The sequence below is a fragment of the Cyrtonyx montezumae genome, unplaced genomic scaffold, assembly GCF_038088225.1.
Source record: "Cyrtonyx montezumae isolate F1298 unplaced genomic scaffold, pur_monq_1.0 scaffold_155, whole genome shotgun sequence".
NCBI lineage: Eukaryota > Metazoa > Chordata > Aves > Galliformes > Odontophoridae > Cyrtonyx > Cyrtonyx montezumae.
Genome location: NW_027071887.1, coordinates 23,087 through 42,500, shown reverse-complemented (window position 1 = coordinate 42,500; position 19,414 = coordinate 23,087). Strand labels below are relative to the sequence as shown.

Genomic DNA, 19,414 nt, shown 5'->3' with positions numbered 1-19,414 from the left:
TACGTCCCTATACGTCCCCATCTGTCCCTATACGTCCCCATATGTCCCTATACATCCCCATAGGTCCCCATATGTCCCCATAGGTACCTGCGAGGCGGCGCAGGTCCCGAAGGCGCGGAAGACGACGTCCACGATGCGCTATGGGGCAGCTATGGGTCCCTATGGCCCCTATATGTCCCTATATGTCCCTATACGTCCCCATATGTCCCCATCTGTCCCTATAGGACCCTATACGTCCCCATCTATCTCTATATGTCCTCATATGCCCCTATACATCCCCATATGTCCCCATCTGTCCCCATATGTCCCCATCTGTCCCTATAGTCCCAATATGTCCATATACATCCCTATACGTCCCCATATGTCCCCATAGGTACCTGCGAGGCGGCGCAGGTCCCGAAGGCGCGGAAGACGACGTCCACGATGCACTATGGGGCAGCTATGGGTCCCTATGGCCCCTATACGTCCCTATATGTCCCTATACGTCCCCATATGTCCCCATCTGTCCCTATAGCCCCAGTATGTCCCTATACGTCCCTATACGTCCCCATAGGTCCCCATATGTCCCCATAGGTACCTGCGAGGCGGCGCAGGTCCCGAAGGCACGGAAGACGACGTCCACGATGCGCTATGGGGCAGCTATGGGTCCCTATGGCCCCTATACGTCCCTATATGTCCCTATACGTCCCCATATGTCCCTATATGACCCTATACGTCCCCATCTATCTCTATATGTCCTCATATGCCCCTATACGTCCCCATATGTCCCCATCTGTCCCCATCTGTCCCCATCTGTCCCTATAGCCCCAATATGTCCCTATATGTCCCCATATGTCCCTATACATCCCCATAGGTCCCCATATGTCCCCATAGGTACCTGCGAGGCAGCGCAGGTCCCGAAGGCGCGGAAGACGACGTCCACGATGCGCTATGGGGCAGCTATGGGTCCCTATGGCCCCTATACGTCCCTATATGTCCCCATATGTCCCCATATGTCCCTATACGTCCCTATACCTCCCCATATGTCCCCATCTGTCCTCATATGTCCCTATACATCCCCATAGGTCCTCATATGTCCCCATAGGTACCTGCGAGGCGTGGAAGACGAACCACGATGCGCTATGGGGCAGCTATGGGTCCCTATGGCCCCCATACGTCCCTATACGTCCCTATATGTCCCCATATGTCCCCATATGTCCCTATACGTCCCCGTATGTCCCCATAGGTACCTGCGAGGCGGCGCAGGTCCCGAAGGCGCGGAAGACGAACCACGATGCGCTATGGAACAGCTATGGGTCCCTATGGCCCCTATACGTCCCCATATGTCCCCATCTGTCCCTATACGTCCCCATATGTCCCCATATGTCCCTATACGTCCCCATATGTCTCCATAGGTACCTGCGAGGCGGCGCAGGTCCCGAAGGCGTGGAAGACGACGTCCACGATGCGCTATGGGGCAGCTATGGGTCCCTATGGCCCCTATATGTCCCTATATGTCCCTATACGTCCCCATATGTCCCCATCTGTCCCCATATGTCCCCATCTGTCCCTATAGCCCCAATATGTCCCTATACGTCCCTATATGTCCCCATATGTCCCTATACGTCCCCATATGTCTCCATAGGTACCTGTGAGGCGGCGCAGGTCCCGAAGGCGCGGAAGATGACGTCCACGATGCGCTATGGGGCAGCTATGGGTCCCTATGGCCCCTATATGTCCCTATATGTCCCTATACGTCCCCATATGTCCCCATCTGTCCCCATATGTCCCCATCTGTCCCTATAGCCCCAATATGTCCCTATACGTCCCTATATGTCCCCATATGTCCCTATACGTCCCCATATGTCTCCATAGGTACCTGTGAGGCGGCGCAGGTCCCGAAGGCGCGGAAGACGACGTCCACGATGCGCTATGGGGCAGCTATGGGTCCCTATGGCCCCCATACGTCCCTATACGTCCCCATCTGTCCCTATACGTCCCCATATGTCCCTATACATCCCCATAGGTCCCCATATGTCCCCATAGGTACCTGCGAGGCGGCGCAGGTCCCGAAGGCGCGGAAGACGACGTCCACGATGCGCTATGGGGCAGCTATGGGTCCCTATGGCCCCTATATGTCCCTATATGTCCCTATACGTCCCCATATGTCCCCATCTGTCCCTATAGCCCCAATATGTCCCTATACGTCCCTATACGTCCCCATAGGTCCCCATATGTCCCCATAGGTACCTGCGAGGCGGCGCAGGTCCCGAAGGCGCGGAAGACGAACCACGATGCGCTATGGGGCAGCTATGGGTCCCTATGGCCCCTATACGTCCCTATACGTCCCCATCTGTCCCCATATGCCCCATATGTCCCTATACATCCCCATAGGTCCCCATATGTCCCCATAGGTACCTGCGAGGCATGGAAGACGAACCACGATGCGCTATGGGGCAGCTATGGGTCCCTATGGCCCCCATACGTCCCTATACGTCCCTATATGTCCCCATATGTCCCCATATGTCCCTATACATCCCTATACGTCCCCGTATGTCCCCATAGGTACCTGTGAGGCGGCGCAGGTCCCGAAGGCGCGGAAGACGAACCACGATGCGCTATGGGGCAGCTATGGGTCCCTATGGCCCCTATACGTCCCCATATGTCCCCATCTGTCCCTATACGTCCCCATATGTCCCCATATGTCCCTATACGTCCCCGTATGTCCCCATAGGTACCTGCGAGGCGGCGCAGGTCCCGAAGGCGCGGAAGACGACGTCCACGATGCGCTATGGGGCAGCTATGGGTCCCTATGGCCCCTATACGTCCCTATATGTCCCCATATGTCCCCATATGTCCCTATACGTCCCTATACCTCCCCATATGTCCCCATCTGTCCTCATATGTCCCTATACATCCCCATAGGTCCCCATATGTCCCCATAGGTACCTGCGAGGCGGCGCAGGTCCCGAAGGCGCGGAAGACGACGTCCACGATGCGCTATGGGGCAGCTATGGGTCCCTATGGCCCCTATATGTCCCTATATGTCCCTATACGTCCCCATATGTCCCCATCTGTCCCTATAGCCCCAATATGTCCCTATACGTCCCTATACGTCCCCATAGGTCCCCATATGTCCCCATAGGTACCTGCGAGGCGGCGCAGGTCCCGAAGGCGCGGAAGACGAACCACGATGCGCTATGGGGCAGCTATGGGTCCCTATGGCCCCTATACGTCCCTATACGTCCCCATCTGTCCCCATATGCCCCATATGTCCCTATACATCCCCATAGGTCCCCATATGTCCCCATAGGTACCTGCGAGGCATGGAAGACGAACCACGATGCGCTATGGGGCAGCTATGGGTCCCTATGGCCCCCATACGTCCCTATACGTCCCTATATGTCCCCATATGTCCCCATATGTCCCTATACATCCCTATACGTCCCCGTATGTCCCCATAGGTACCTGTGAGGCGGCGCAGGTCCCGAAGGCGCGGAAGACGAACCACGATGCGCTATGGAACAGCTATGGGTCCCTATGGCCCCTATACGTCCCCATATGTCCCCATCTGTCCCTATATGTCCCTATATGTCCCCATCTATCTCTATATGTCCCCATATGCCCCAATACGTCCCTATACGTCCCCATATGTCCCAATCTGTCCCCATATGTCCCCATCTGTCCCTATAGCCCCAATATGTCCCCATATGTCCCCATCTGTCCCTATACATCCCCATACGTCCCCATATGTCCCCATAGGTACCTGCGAGGCGGCGCAGGTCCCGAAGGCGCGGAAGACGACGTCCATGATGCGCTATGGGGCAGCTATGGGTCCCTATGGCCCCTATACGTCCCCATATGTCCCCATCTGTCCCTATACGTCCCCATATGTCCCCATATGTCCCTATACGTCCCCGTATGTCCCCATAGGTACCTGCGAGGCGGCGCAGGTCCCGAAGGCGCGGAAGACGACGTCCACGATGCGCTATGGGGCAGCTATGGGTCCCTATGGCCCCTATACGTCCCTATATGTCCCCATATGTCCCCATATGTCCCTATACGTCCCTATACCTCCCCATATGTCCCCATCTGTCCTCATATGTCCCTATACATCCCCATAGGTCCTCATATGTCCCCATAGGTACCTGCGAGGCGTGGAAGACGAACCACGATGCGCTATGGGGCAGCTATGGGTCCCTATGGCCCCCATACGTCCCTATACGTCCCTATATGTCCCCATATGTCCCCATATGTCCCTATACATCCCTATACGTCCCCGTATGTCCCCATAGGTACCTGTGAGGCGGCGCAGGTCCCGAAGGCGCGGAAGACGAACCACGATGCGCTATGGAACAGCTATGGGTCCCTATGGCCCCTATACGTCCCCATATGTCCCCATCTGTCCCTATATGTCCCTATATGTCCCCATCTATCTCTATATGTCCCCATATGCCCCAATACGTCCCTATACGTCCCCATATGTCCCAATCTGTCCCCATATGTCCCCATCTGTCCCTATAGCCCCAATATGTCCCCATCTGTCCCCATCTGTCCCTATACATCCCCATACGTCCCCATATGTCCCCATAGGTACCTGCGAGGCGGCGCAGGTCCCGAAGGCGCGGAAGACGACGTCCACGATGCGCTATGGGGCAGCTATGGGTCCCTATGGCCCCCATACGTCCCTATATGTCCCTATACGTCCCCATATGTCCCCATATGTCCCTATACATCCCCATACGTCCCCATATGTCCCCATAGGTACCTGCGAGGCGGCGCAGGTCCCGAAGGCGCGGAAGACGACGTCCACGATGCGCTATGGGGCAGCTATGGGTCCCTATGGCCCCTATATTTCCCTATATGTCCCTATACGTCCCCATATGTCCCCATCTGTCCCTATATGACCCTATACGTCCCCATCTATCTCTATATGTCCTCATATGCCCCTATACGTCCCCATATGTCCCCATCTGTCCCCATATGTCCCCATCTGTCCCTATAGCCCCAATATGTCCCTATACGTCCCTATACGTCCCCATAGGTCCCCATATGTCCCCATAGGTACCTGCGAGGCGGCGCAGGTCCCGAAGGCGCGGAAGACGACGTCCACGATGCGCTATGGGGCAGCTATGGGTCCCTATGGCCCCTATACGTCCCTATACGTCCCCATCTGTCCCCATATGCCCCATACATCCCTATACCTCCCATATGTCCCCATCTGTCCCCATATGTCCCTATACATCCCCATAGGTCCTCATATGTCCCCATAGGTACCTGCGAGGCGTGGAAGACGAACCACGATGCGCTATGGGGCAGCTATGGGTCCCTATGGCCCCCATACGTCCCTATACGTCCCCATCTGTCCCTATACGTCCCCATATGTCCCTATACATCCCCATAGGTCCCCACATGTCCCTATAGGTACCTGCGAGGCGGCGCAGGTCCCGAAGGCGCGGAAGACGACGTCCACGATGCGCTATGGGGCAGCTATGGGTCCCTATGGCCCCTATACGTCCCTATATGTCCCCATATGTCCCCATATGTCCCTATACGTCCCTATACCTCCCCATATGTCCCCATCTATCCTCATATGTCCCTATACATCCCCATAGGTCCTCATATGTCCCCATAGGTACCTGCGAGGCGTGGAAGACGAACCACGATGCGCTATGGGGCAGCTATGGGTCCCTATGGCCCCCATACGTCCCTATACGTCCCTATATGTCCCCATATGTCCCCATATGTCCCTATACATCCCTATACGTCCCCGTATGTCCCCATAGGTACCTGTGAGGCGGCGCAGGTCCCGAAGGCGCGGAAGACGAACCACGATGCGCTATGGAACAGCTATGGGTCCCTATGGCCCCTATACGTCCCCATATGTCCCCATCTGTCCCTATATGTCCCTATATGTCCCCATCTATCTCTATATGTCCCCATATGCCCCAATACGTCCCTATACGTCCCCATATGTCCCAATCTGTCCCCATATGTCCCCATCTGTCCCTATAGCCCCAATATGTCCCCATCTGTCCCCATCTGTCCCTATACATCCCCATACGTCCCCATATGTCCCCATAGGTACCTGCGAGGCGGCGCAGGTCCCGAAGGCGCGGAAGACGACGTCCACGATGCGCTATGGGGCAGCTATGGGTCCCTATGGCCCCTATACGTCCCTATATGTCCCCATCTGTCCCCATATGTCCCTATACATCCCTATACCTCCCCATATGTCCCCATCTGTCCTCATATGTCCCTATACATCCCCATAGGTCCTCATATGTCCCCATAGGTACCTGCGAGGCGTGGAAGACGAACCACGATGCGCTATGGGGCAGCTATGGGTCCCTATGGCCCCCATACGTCCCTATATGTCCCTATACGTCCCTATACGTCCCCATATGTCCCTATACGTCCCCATATGTCCCCATAGGTACCTGCGAGGCGGCGCAGGTCCCGAAGGCGCGGAAGACGACGTCCACGATGCGCTATGGGGCAGCTATGGGTCCCTATGGCCCCCATACGTCCCTATACGTCCCCATCTGTCCCCATATGCCCCATATGTCCCTATACATCCCTATACGTCCCCATATGTCCCCATCTGTCCCTATAGCCCCAATATGTCCCTATATGTCCCCATATGTCCCTATACGTCCCCATATGTCCCCATATGTCCCTATACGTCCCCATATGTCTCCATAGGTACCTGCGAGGCGGCGCAGGTCCCGAAGGCGCGGAAGACGACGTCCACGATGCGCTGCGCTGTGAGGACGTTCCCTCCGACCACGGCCGCGTCCACGGACGGACACAGCACCGAACCCACGGGGAGCAGCACCCGCACCGGCACCAGGCAGCCCTGGCTCATTAACGCCCTCATTAATTAATTAGTTCCTTCGTTAAGGACGGACACAGCAGCACCCGCACCGGCACCAGGCAGCCCTGGCTCATTAACACCCTCATTAATTAATTAGTTCCTTCGTTAAGGACGGACACAGCAGCACCCGCACCGGCACCAGGCAGCCCTGGCTCATTAACACCCTCATTAATTAATTAGTTCCTTCGTTAAGGACGGACACGGGGAGCAGCACCCGCACCGGCACCAGGCAGCCCTGGCTCATTAACACCCTCATTAATTAATTAGTTCCTTCGTTAAGGACGGACACGGGGAGCAGCACCCGCACCGGCACCAGGCAGCCCTGGCTCATTAACACCCTCATTAATTAATTAGTTCCTTCGTTAAGGACGGACACAGCAGCACCCGCACCGGCACCAGGCAGCCCTGGCTCATTAACACCCTCATTAATTAATTAGTTCCTTCGTTAAGGACGGACACAGCACCGAACCCACGGGGAGCAGCACCCGCACCGGCACCAGGCAGCCCTGGCTCATTAACACCCTCATTAATTAATTAGTTCCTTCGTTAAGGACGGACACGGGGAGCAGCACCCGCACCGGCACCAGGCAGCCCTCATTAATTAACAGACCCTAATTAACTCATTAGGGACGCAGCCAGGCAGCCCTCGTTCATTAACAGACCCCAATTAGTTAATGAGGCTCAGTACCAGCAACCCTCATTAATTAATAGACCCTAATTAACTCATTAGGGACACAGGGAGGCAGCCCTAATTAAAACACCCCAATTAATTCATTAACGCATTAATGCATGGTAATTAATATTAATTAACAACGATTATTATTAATAATAATGAATCATAATGATTACTAGCAATTAATAATTAAAAGCAATTAATAATAATTAATGGGGTCACAGTTATGGGGTCCCAGTTGTGGGTGTGTCCGTGGGTGTGTCCGTGGGTGTGTCTGTGGGTGTGTCCGTGGGTCTGTCCGTGGGTGTGTCTGTGGGTGTGTCCGTGGGTGTGTCTGTGGGTGTGTCTGTGGGTGTGTCTGTGGGTGTGTCCGTGGGTGTGTCCGTGGGTGTGTCCGTGGGTGTGTCTGTGGGTGTGTCCGTGGGTGTGTCCGTGGGTCTGTCCGTGGGTGTGTCCGTGGGTCTGTCCGTGGGTCTGTCTGTGATTGTGTCCGTGGGTGTGTCCGTGGGTGTGTCCGTGGGTGTGTCTGTGGGTGTGTCTGTGGGTCTGTCTGTGAATGTGTCCGTGGGTCTGTCCGTGGGTGTGTCTGTGGTGTGTCCGTGGGTGTGTCCGTGGGTGTGTCTGTGGGTCTGTCCGTGGGTGTGTCCGTGGGTCTGTCCGTGGGTCTGTCTGTGGTTGTGTCCGTGGGTGTGTCCGTGGGTGTGTCCGTGGGTGTGTCTGTGGGTCTGTCTGTGGGTCTGTCTGTGAATGTGTCCGTGGGTCTGTCCGTGGGTGTGTCTGTGGGTGTGTCCGTGGGTGTGTCCGTGGGTCTGTCTGTGGGTGTGTCCGTGGGTGTGTCTGTGGGTGTGTCTGTGGGAGTGTCTGTGGGTGTGTCTGTGGGTGTGTCCGTGGGTCTGTCTATGGGTGTGTCCGTGGGTGTGTCCGTGGGTGTGTCCGTGGGTGTGTCTGTGGGTCTGTCTGTGGGTCTGTCTGTGAATGTGTCCGTGGGTCTGTCCGTGGGTGTGTCTGTGGGTGTGTCCGTGGGTGTGTCCGTGGGTGTGTCTGTGGGTCTGTCCGTGGGTGTGTCCGTGGGTCTGTCCGTGGGTCTGTCTGTGGTTGTGTCCGTGGGTGTGTCCGTGGGTGTGTCCGTGGGTGTGTCTGTGGGTCTGTCTGTGGGTCTGTCTGTGAATGTGTCCGTGGGTCTGTCCGTGGGTGTGTCTGTGGGTGTGTCCGTGGGTGTGTCCGTGGGCCTGTCTGTGGGTGTGTCCGTGGGTGTGTCTGTGGGTGTGTCTGTGGGAGTGTCTGTGGGTGTGTCTGTGGGTGTGTCCGTGGGTCTGTCCGTGGGTCTGTCTGTGGGTGTGTCCGTGGGTCTGTCTGTGGGTGTGTCTGTGGGAGTGTCTGTGGGTGTGTCTGTGGGTCTGTCCGTGGGTCTGTCTGTGGGTGTGTCCGTGAGTCTGTCCGTGGGTGTGCCCGTGGGTGTGTCTGTGGGTGTGTCCGTGGGTCTGTCCGTGGGTGTGTCTGTGGGTGTGTCTGTGGGTGTGTCTGTGGGTGTGTCCGTGGGTGTGTCCGTGGGTGTGTCCGTGGGTGTGTCTGTGGGTGTGTCCGTGGGTGTGTCCGTGGGTCTGTCCGTGGGTGTGTCCGTGGGTCTGTCCGTGGGTCTGTCTGTGGTTGTGTCCGTGGGTGTGTCCGTGGGTGTGTCCGTGGGTGTGTCTGTGGGTCTGTCTGTGGGTCTGTCTGTGAATGTGTCCGTGGGTCTGTCCGTGGGTGTGTCTGTGGGTGTGTCCGTGGGTGTGTCCGTGGGTGTGTCTGTGGGTCTGTCCGTGGGTGTGTCCGTGGGTCTGTCCGTGGGTCTGTCTGTGGTTGTGTCCGTGGGTGTGTCCGTGGGTGTGTCCGTGGGTGTGTCTGTGGGTCTGTCTGTGGGTCTGTCTGTGAATGTGTCCGTGGGTCTGTCCGTGGGTGTGTCTGTGGGTGTGTCCGTGGGTGTGTCCGTGGGTCTGTCTGTGGGTGTGTCCGTGGGTCTGTCTGTGAATGTGTCCGTGGGTCTGTCCGTGGGTGTGTCTGTGGGTGTGTCCGTGGGTCTGTCCGTGGGTCTGTCTGTGGGTGTGTCCGTGGGTCTGTCTGTGGGTGTGTCTGTGGGAGTGTCTGTGGGTGTGTCTGTGGGTCTGTCCGTGGGTCTGTCTGTGGGTGTGTCCGTGAGTCTGTCCGTGGGTGTGTCCGTGGGTGTGTCTGTGGGTGTGTCCGTGGGTCTGTCCGTGGGTGTGTCTGTGGGTGTGTCCGTGGGTGTGTCCGTGGGTGTGTCTGTGGGTGTGTCTGTGGGTGTGTCCGTGGGTGTGTCCGTGGGTCTGTCCGTGGGTCTGTCTGTGGTTGTGTCCGTGGGTGTGTCCGTGGGTGTGTCCGTGGGTGTGTCCGTGGGTGTGTCTGTGGGTGTGTCCGTGGGTGTGTCCGTGGGTCTGTCCGTGGGTCTGTCCGTGGGTCTGTCTGTGGTTGTGTCCGTGGGTGTGTCCGTGGGTGTGTCCGTGGGTGTGTCTGTGGGTCTGTCTGTGGGTGTGTCCGTGGGTCTGTCCGTGGGTGTGTCCGTGGGTCTGTCCGTGGGTGTGTCCGTGGGTGTGTCTGTGGGTGTGTCCGTGGGTGTGTCCGTGGGTCTGTCTGTGGGTGTGTCCGTGGGTCTGTCCGTGGGTGTGTCCGTGGGTGTGTCTGTGGGTGTGTCCGTGGGTGTGTCCGGGGGTGTGTCCGTGGGTGTGCCCGTGGGTCTGTCTGTGGGTCTGTCTGTGGGTGTGTCCGTGGGTGTGTCCGTGGGTGTGTCCGTGGGTGTGTCTGTGGGTGTGTCCGTGGGTCTGTCCGTGGGTCTGTCTGTGGGTGTGTCTGTGGGTGTGTCCGTGGGTGTGTCCGTGGGTCTGTCCGTGGGTGTGTCCGTGGGTGTGTCCGTGGGTCTGTCCGTGGGTGTGTCCGTGGGTCTGTCCGTGGGTCTGTCCGTGGGTGTGTCCGTGGGTCTGTCCGTGGGTCTGTCTGTGGGTGTGTCCGTGGTTCTGTCTGTGGGTCTGTCCGTGGGTGTGTCCGTGGGTCTGTCTGTGGGTCTGTCTGTGGGTGTGTCCGTGGGTCTGTCTGTGGGTGTGTCTGTGGGAGTGTCTGTGGGTGTGTCTGTGGGTCTGTCCGTGGGTCTGTCTGTGGGTGTGTCCGTGAGTCTGTCTGTGGGTGTGTCCGTGGGTGTGTCTGTGGGTGTGTCAGTGGGTCTGTCCGTGGGTGTGTCTGTGGGTGTGTCCGTGGGTGTGTCTGTGGGTGTGTCTGTGGGTGTGTCCGTGGGTGTGTCCGTGGGTGTGTCCGTGGGTGTGTCTGTGGGTGTGTCTGTGGGTGTGTCCGTGGGTGTGTCCGTGGGTGTGTCCGTGGGTCTGTCCGTGGGTGTGTCTGTGGGTGTGTCTGTGGGTGTGTCCGTGGGTCTGTCTGTGGGTGTGTCCGTGGGTCTGTCCGTGGGTGTGTCTGTGGGTGTGTCTGTGGGTGTGTCCGTGGGTGTGTCCGTGGGTCTGTCTGTGGGTCTGTCTGTGGGTGTGTCCGTGGTTCTGTCTGTGGGTCTGTCCGTGGGTCTGTCTGTGGGTCTGTCTGTGGGTGTGTCCGTGGGTGTGTCCGTGGGTGTGTCTGTGGGTGTGTCCGTGGGTCTGTCTGTGTGTCTGTCTGTGGGTCTGTCCGTGGGTGTGTCCGTGGGTGTTTCCGTGGGTCTGTCTGTGGGTCTGTCCGTGGGTGTGTCCGTGGGTCTGTCTGTGGGTCTGTCTGTGGGTGTGTCCGTGGGTCTGTCCGTGGGTGTGTCCGTGGGTGTGTCCGTGGGTCTGTCTGTGGGTCTGTCCGTGGGTGTGTCTGTGGGTGTGTCCGTGGGTGTGTCTGTGGGTGTGTCCGTGGGTGTGTCCGTGGGTCTGTCCGTGGGTGTGTCTGTGGGTGTGTTTGTGGGTGTGTCCGTGGGTCTGTGTGTCTGTCTGTGGGTGTGTCCGTGAGTCTGTCCGTGCGTGTGTCTGTGGGTGTGTCTGTGGGTGTGTCCGTGGGTCTGTCTGTGGGTGTGTCCGTGGGTCTGTCCGTGGGTGTGTCCGTGGGTGTGTCTGTGGGTGTGTCCGTGGGTGTGTCCGTGGGTCTGTCCGTGGGTGTGTCCGTGGGTGTGTCCGTGGGTCTGTCCGTGGGTGTGTCCGTGGGTCTGTCTGTGGGTCTGTCTGTGGGTGTGTCCGTGGTTCTGTCTGTGGGTCTGTCCGTGGGTGTGTCCGTGGGTCTGTCTGTGGGTCTGTCTGTGGGTGTGTCCGTGGGTCTGTCTGTGGGTGTGTCTGTGGGTCTGTCCGTGGGTCTGTCTGTGGGTGTGTCCGTGGGTGTGTCTGTGGGTGTGTCAGTGGGTCTGTCCGTGGGTGTGTCTGTGGGTGTGTCCGTGGGTGTGTCTGTGGGTGTGTCTGTGGGTGTGTCCGTGGGTGTGTCCGTGGGTGTGTCCGTGGGTGTGTCTGTGGGTGTGTCTGTGGGTGTGTCCGTGGGTGTGTCCGTGGGTGTGTCCGTGGGTCTGTCCGTGGGTGTGTCTGTGGGTGTGTCTGTGGGTGTGTCCGTGGGTCTGTCTGTGGGTGTGTCTGTGGGTCTGTCTGTGGGTGTGTCCGTGGGTGTGTCTGTGGGTGTGTCTGTGGGTGTGTCCGTGGGTGTGTCCGTGGGTCTGTCTGTGGGTCTGTCTGTGGGTGTGTCCGTGGTTCTGTCTGTGGGTCTGTCCGTGGGTCTGTCTGTGGGTCTGTCTGTGGGTGTGTCCGTGGGTGTGTCCGTGGGTGTGTCCGTGGGTCTGTCTGTGGGTGTGTCCGTGGGTGTGTCCGTGGGTCTGTCCGTGGGTGTGTCCGTGGGTGTGTCCGTGGGTGTGTCTGTGGGTCTGTCCGTGGGTGTGTCCGTGGGTGTGTCTGTGGGTGTGTCTGTGGGTCTGTCCGTGGGTGTGTCCGTGGGTGTGTCTGTGGGTGTGTCCGTGGGTGTGTCCGTGGGTGTGTCTGTGGGTGTGTCCGTGGGTCTGTCTGTGTGTCTGTCTGTGGGTCTGTCCGTGGGTGTGTCCGTGGGTGTGTCCGTGGGTGTGTCCGTGGTTGTGTCCGTGGGTGTGTCCGTGGGTCTGTCTGTGGGTGTGTCCGTGGGTCTGTCCGTGGGTGTGTCCGTGGGTGTGTCTGTGGGTGTGTCCGTGGGTGTGTCCGTGGGTGTGTCCGTGGGTGTTTCCGTGGGTCTGTCTGTGGGTCTGTCCGTGGGTGTGTCCGTGGGTCTGTCTGTGGGTCTGTCTGTGGGTGTGTCCGTGGGTCTGTCCGTGGGTGTGTCCGTGGGTGTGTCTGTGGGTGTGTCCGTGGGTGTGTCCGTGGGTCTGTCTGTGGGTCTGTCCGTGGGTGTGTCTGTGGGTGTGTCCGTGGGTGTGTCTGTGGGTGTGTCCGTGGGTGTGTCCGTGGGTCTGTCCGTGGGTGTGTCTGTGGGTGTGTTTGTGGGTGTGTCCGTGGGTCTGTGTGTCTGTCTGTGGGTGTGTCCGTGAGTCTGTCCGTGCGTGTGTCTGTGGGTGTGTCTGTGGGTGTGTCCGTGGGTCTGTCTGTGGGTGTGTCCGTGGGTCTGTCCGTGGGTGTGTCCGTGGGTGTGTCTGTGGGTGTGTCCGTGGGTGTGTCCGTGGGTCTGTCCGTGGGTGTGTCCGTGGGTCTGTCCGTGGGTGTGTCCGTGGGTGTGTCCGTGGGTGTGTCTGTGGGTCTGTCCGTGGGTGTGTCCGTGGGTGTGTCCGTGGGTGTGTCTGTGGGTGTGTCCGTGGGTCTGTCCGTGGGTCTGTCTGTGGGTGTGTCTGTGGGTGTGTCCGTGGGTGTGTCCGTGGGTCTGTCTGTGGGTGTGTCTGTGGGTGTGTCCGTGGGTGTGTCCGTGGGTCTGTCCGTGGGTGTGTCCGTGGGTGTGTCCGTGGGTCTGTCCGTGGGTGTGTCCGTGGGTCTGTCCGTGGGTGTGTCTGTGGGTGTGTTTGTGGGTCTGTCCGTGGGTCTGTCAGTGCGTGTGTCCGTGGGTGTGTCCGTGGGTGTGTCCGTGGGTCTGTCCATGGGTGTGTCTGTGGGCGTGTCTGTGGGCGTGCCCGTGGGCGTGTCGCGGTCGCGCGTGGGTACCTGGTTGAGCGGGACGTCGTGGCCCAGCATGCAGCGCAGGCAGTAGAGCAGCGCTGACAGAGTGATGGCGCGCGGGGCGTTGCAGTTCCCGTACACTTCCGGGCCCGACCCCGAGAAATCGAACACCGCACTGCCCTATGGGACAGCGCCGCCCAGCGGCCACTCAGGGGACTGCACGCACCGCCGGGACCGAGGGGACAGAGGGGACAGCGGGGACAGCGGGGACAGAGGGGACTGAGAGGGACAGAGAGGGACAGAGGGGACAGAGGGGACTGAGAGGGACAGCGGGGACAGTGGGGACAGAGGGGACAGTGGGGACAGCGGGGACAGCGGGGACAGAGGGGACAGTGGGGACAGTGGGGACTGAGAGGGACTGAGAGGGACAGAGGGGACAGAGGGGACAGAGGGGACTGAGAGGGACAGAGGGGACAGTGGGGACTGAGGGGACAGTGGGGACAGCGGGGACAGAGGGGACAGAGAGGGACTGAGAGGGACTGAGGGACAGAGGGGACAGAGGGGGACAGAGAGGGACAGAGGGGACAGAGAGGGACTGAGAGGGACAGAGAGGGACTGAGAGGGACTGAGAGGGACAGAGAGGGACAGAGGGACAGAGAGGGACAGAGAGGGACTGAGAGGGACAGAGAGGGACTGAGAGGGACAGAGGGGACAGAGGGGACAGAGAGGGACTGAGAGGGACTGAGGGACAGAGGGGACAGAGGGGGACAGAGAGGGACAGAGGGGACAGAGAGGGACTGAGAGGGACAGAGAGGGACTGAGAGGGACAGAGGGACAGAGAGGGACTGAGAGGGACTGAGGGGACAGAGGGGACAGAGAGGGACTGAGAGGGACAGAGGGGACAGAGGGGACAGCGGGGACAGCGGGGACTGAGGGGACTGAGAGGGACTGAGAGGGACAGAGAGGGACAGAGGGACAGAGAGGGACTGAGAGGGACTGAGGGGACAGAGGGGACAGCGGGGACAGCGGGGACAGAGGGGACTGAGAGGGACTGAGAGGGACTGAGAGGGACAGAGAGGGACTGTGGTGTACAGACCATAACTGGTCAGTACTGGCCTGCACTGGTTGTTACTGGTATGTACTGGCCTGCACTGGTCGTTACTGGCCTGCAGTGGCCAGTACTGGTCTGCACTGGCCTGCACTGGTCGTTACTGGTCAGTACTGGCCTGCACTAGTCGTTACTGGCCCGCACTGGTCTTTACTGGTCTGTATTGGCCTGCACTGGTCGTTACTGGTCTGTACTGGCCAGTACTGGTCTGCACTGGCCTGCACTGGTCGTTACTGGTCAGTACTGGCCTGCACTAGTCGTTACTGGCCCGCACTGGTCTTTACTGGTCTGTATTGGCCTACACAGGTCGTTACTGGTCAGTACTGTCCTGCACTGGTCGTTACTGTCCTGCACTGGTCGTTACTGGCCTGCACTTGCCTGCACTGGTCGTTACTGGCCTGCACTGGTCGTTACTGGCCTGCAGTGGCCTGCACTGGTCGTTACTGGTCATTACTGGCCTGCACTGTACTGCACTGGTCTGTACTGTCCTGCACTGGTCGTTACTGGCCTGCACTGGCCTGCACTGGTCGTTACTGGCCTGCAGTGGCCTGCACTGGTTGTTACTGGTCATTACTGGCCCGCACTGTACTGCACTGGCCTGCACTGTCCTGCACTGGTCGTTACTGGCCTGCACTGGTCGTTACTGGCCTGCACTGGTCGTTACTGGCCTGCACTTGCCTGCACTGGTCGTTACTGGTCAGTACTGGCCTGCACTGGTCGTTACTGTCCTGCACTGGTCGTTACTGGTCAGTACTGTCCTGCACTTGCCTTTACTGGTCGTTACTGGCCTTTACTGGTCGTTACTGGCCTGCACTGGTCATTACTGGCCTGCACTGTACTGCACTGGTTGTTACTGGCCTGCACTGGTCGTTACTGGTCGCTACTGGCCTGCACTCGCCTTTACTGGTCGTTACTGGCCTGCACTGGTCGTTACTGGTCTGTACTGGCCTGCACTGGTCGTTACTGGTCAGTACTGTCCTGCACTGGTCGTTACTGTCCTGCATTGGTCGTTACTGGTCAGTACTGTCCTGCACTGGTCGTTACTGGCCTGCACTGTCCTGCACTGGTCGTTACTGGTCAGTACTGGCCTGCACTTGCCTTTACTGGTCGTTACTGTCCTGCACTGGTCGTTACTGGCCTGCAGTGGCCTGCACTGGTCGTTACTGGTCAGTACTGTCCTGCACTGGTCGTTACTGTCCTGCACTGGTCGTTACTGGCCTGCAGTGGCCTGCACTGGTCGTTACTGGTCAGTACTGTCCTGCACTGGTCGTTACTGTCCTGCACTGGTCGTTACTGGTCAGTACTGTCCTGCACTGGTCATTACTGGCCTGCACAGGTCGTTACTGGTCAGTACTTGCCTTTACTGGTCGTTACTGGCCTGCACTGGTCGTTACTGGCCTGCAGTGGCCTGCTCTGGTTGTTACTGTCCTGCACTGGTCGTTCCTGGTCGTTACTGGCCTACACTTGCCTTTACTGGTCGTTACTGGCCTGCACTGGTCATTACTGGCCTGCACTGTCCTGCACTGGTCGTTACTGGCCTGCACTTGCCTTTACTGGTCGTTACTGGCCTGCACTGGTCGTTACTGGCCTGCAGTGGCCTGCTCTGGCCGCTCCCGGTCCGCGTACCTGCCGCGGGTCCATGGTGACTGTGAGGCAGATGGGAGTGCCGTCGTCCATGAGATCCTCGGCCTCCAGCACCGGCCCGCAGCGCTCGGCCGCCTCCCGCAGCACGGCGCGCACGCACCGCTCCGCGTTCACCTACGGACAGAGCGGGCACCGCGCTGCAGCGCCGCACAGCGGCGGCGCCCGGTACTGCACCCACTGCGCCTATGGGCTGTGAGGGCTGAGCGCTGCAGCGCCGCACAGCGGCGGCGCCCGGTACTGCACCCACTGCGCCTATGGGCTGTGAGGGCTGAGCGCTGCAGCGCCGCACAGCGGCGGCGCCCGGTACTGCACCCACTGCGCCTATGGGCTATGAGGGCTGAGCGCTGCAGCGCCGCACAGCGGCGGCGCCGGGTATTGCACGCACTGCGCTCCGCGTTCAGCTATTGAGTAACAGCGGGGACATTGGGGACCATGGGGACATTGGGGTCAATGGGGACCATGGGGTCAGTGGGGACATTGGGGTCAATGGGGTCAATGGGGACCATGGGGACATTGGGGACATTGGGGTCAATGGGGACAATGGGGTCAATGGGGACATTGGAGTCAATGGGGACATTGGGGTCAATGGGGACCATTGGGGCAATGGGGGCAGTGGGGTCAATGGGGACATTGGGGTCAATGGGGAAAATGGGGACCATGGGGACATTGGGGTCAATGGGGATCATGGGGTCAATGGGGACATTGGGGTCAATGGGGTCAATGGGGACCATGGGGACACTGGGGTCAATGGGGACAATGGGGACAATGGGGACATTGGGGTCAATGGGGTCAATGGGGACCATGGGGACAATGGGGTCAATGGGGACATTGGGGTCAATGGGGACAATGGGGACCATGGGGACACTGGGGTCAATGGGGACCATGGGGACAATGGGGACATTGGGGTCAATGGGGTCAATGGGGACCGTGGGGACAATGGGGTCAATGGGGACATTGGGGTCAATGGGGACAATGGGGTCAATGGGGTCAATGGGGACATTGGGGTCAATGGGGACAATGGGGACAATGGGGATAATGGGGATAATGGGGACCATGGGGATATTGGGGTCAATGGGGACAATGGGGACATTGGGGACAATAGGGTCAATAGGGACAATGGGGTCAATAGGGACAATGGGGACCATGGGGTCAATGGGGTCAATGGGGACATTGGTGTCAATGGGGACAATGGGGACAATGGGGACAATGGGGATAATGGGGACCATGGAGACATTGGGGGTCAATGGGGACATAGGGGACCATGGGGACATTGGGGTCAATGGGGACCATGGGGTCAATGGGGACATTGGGGTCAATGGGGTCAATCAGGACCACGGGGACATTGGGGTCAATGGGGACATTGGGGTCAATGGGGTCAATGACGACCATGGGGAAATTGGTGTCAATGGGGATCATGGGGACAATGGGGACATTGGGGTCAATGGGGACCATGGGGACATTGGGGTCAATGGGGACAATGGGGACATTGGGGTCAATGGGGAAAATGGGGACCATGGGGTCAATGGGGACTATGGGGATCATGGGGTCAATGGGGACAATGGGGACAATGGGGATCATGAGGACCATGGGGTCAATGGGGACAATGGGGTCAATGGGGTCAGTGTGGTCAATGGGGACATCTGGGTCCATTTTTGGGGTCACTTTTGAGGCCATTTAGGGCCCTTTTGGGGGCCAATTCGGGGCCACTTTGGGGTCATTCTCGGGGTCCCTTTTGGAGCCACTTTGGGATCCATTTTCGGGGCTGTTTTTGAGGCCAATTTCGGGGTCCCTTTTGGGGTCATTTTCGGGGTTCCTTTCAGGGCCGCTCTGGGGCCCATTTTTGGGGTCCCTTTCGGGGCCACTTTGGGGCCCATTTTCGGGGTCCCTTTTGGGGCCACTCTGGGGTCACTCTGGGGGACAATTTGGGGCCACTTTGGGGTCGCTCTCAGGGCCGATTCGGGGCCACTCTGGGGCCCAATTTCGGGGTCCCCTCAGGAGCCCCTCTGGGGCCCAATTTCGGGGTCCCTTCAGGAGCCCCTCTGGAGCCCAATTTCGGGGTCCCCTCAGGAGCCCCTCTGGGGCCCATTTTCGGGGTCCCTTTTGGGGCCACTCTGGGGCCCAATTTCGGGGTCCCCTCAGGAGCCCCTCTGGGGCCCAATTTCGGGGTCCCTTCAGGAGCCCCTCTGGGGCCCAATTTCGGGGTCCCTTTCAGGGCCACTCTGGGTCCCATTTTCGGGGTCCCTTTCGGGGCCACTTTGGGGCCCATTTTCGGGGTCCCTTTTGGGGCCACTCTGGGGTCACTCTGGGGGCCGATTCGGGGCCGCTCTGGGGCCCAATTTCGGGGTCCCTTTCGGGGCCGCTCTGGGGCCCAATTTCGGGGTCCCTTTCAGGGCTGCTCTGGGGCCCATTTTGGGGGTCCCTTCAGGAGCCCCTTTGGAGCCCAATTTCGGGGTCCCTTTTGGGGCCGCTCTGGAGCCCAATTTCTGGGTCCCTTTCGGGGCCACTCTGGGGCCCAATTTCGGGGTCCCCTCAGGAGCCCCTCTGGGGCCCAATTTCGGGGTCCCTTTCGGGGCCACTTTGGGGCCCATTTTCGGGGTCCCTTTTGGGGCCACTTTGGGGTCACTCTGGGGGACAATTTGGGGCCACTTTGGGGTCGCTCTCAGGGCCGATTCGGGGCCACTCTGGGGCCCAATTTCGGGGTCCCTTTTGGGGCCGCTCTGGGGCCCATTTTCGGGGTCCCTTTTGGGGCCACTTTGGGGTCCATTTTTGGGGTCCCCTCAGGAGCCGCTCTGGGGCCCAATTTCGGGGTCCCTTCAGGAGCCCCTCTGGAGCCCAATTTCGGGGTCCCTTTCGGGGCCACTCTGGGGCCCAATTTCGGGGTCCCCTCAGGAGCCGCTCTGGAGCCCAATTTCGGGGTCCCCTCAGGAATCCCTCTGGGGCCCAATTTCGGGGTCCCTTTTGGGGCCACTTTGGGGCCCATCTTCGGGGTCCCTTTTGGGGTAACTTTGGGGCCCATTTTTGGGGTCCCTTTCGGGGCCACTCTGGGGCCCATTTTCGGGGTCCCTTCAGGAGCCCCTCTGGAGCCCAATTTCGGGGTC

General features: G+C 59.3%; 1 protein-coding gene across 1 annotated transcript in view; it reads right to left on the bottom strand.

Moving 5' to 3' along the window:
* The window catches only part of LOC136046019 (5-oxoprolinase-like), a gene marked incomplete at its 3' end in the record, with an annotated part of 42,849 nt that overhangs the window by 3,801 nt on the left and 19,634 nt on the right, over positions 1-19,414 (bottom strand). The window contains 3 exon segments of the mRNA XM_065732242.1: positions 6,689-6,838; positions 13,610-13,744; positions 16,299-16,430. Coding sequence (XP_065588314.1) covers positions 6,689-6,838; positions 13,610-13,744; positions 16,299-16,430 — 417 coding nt within the window.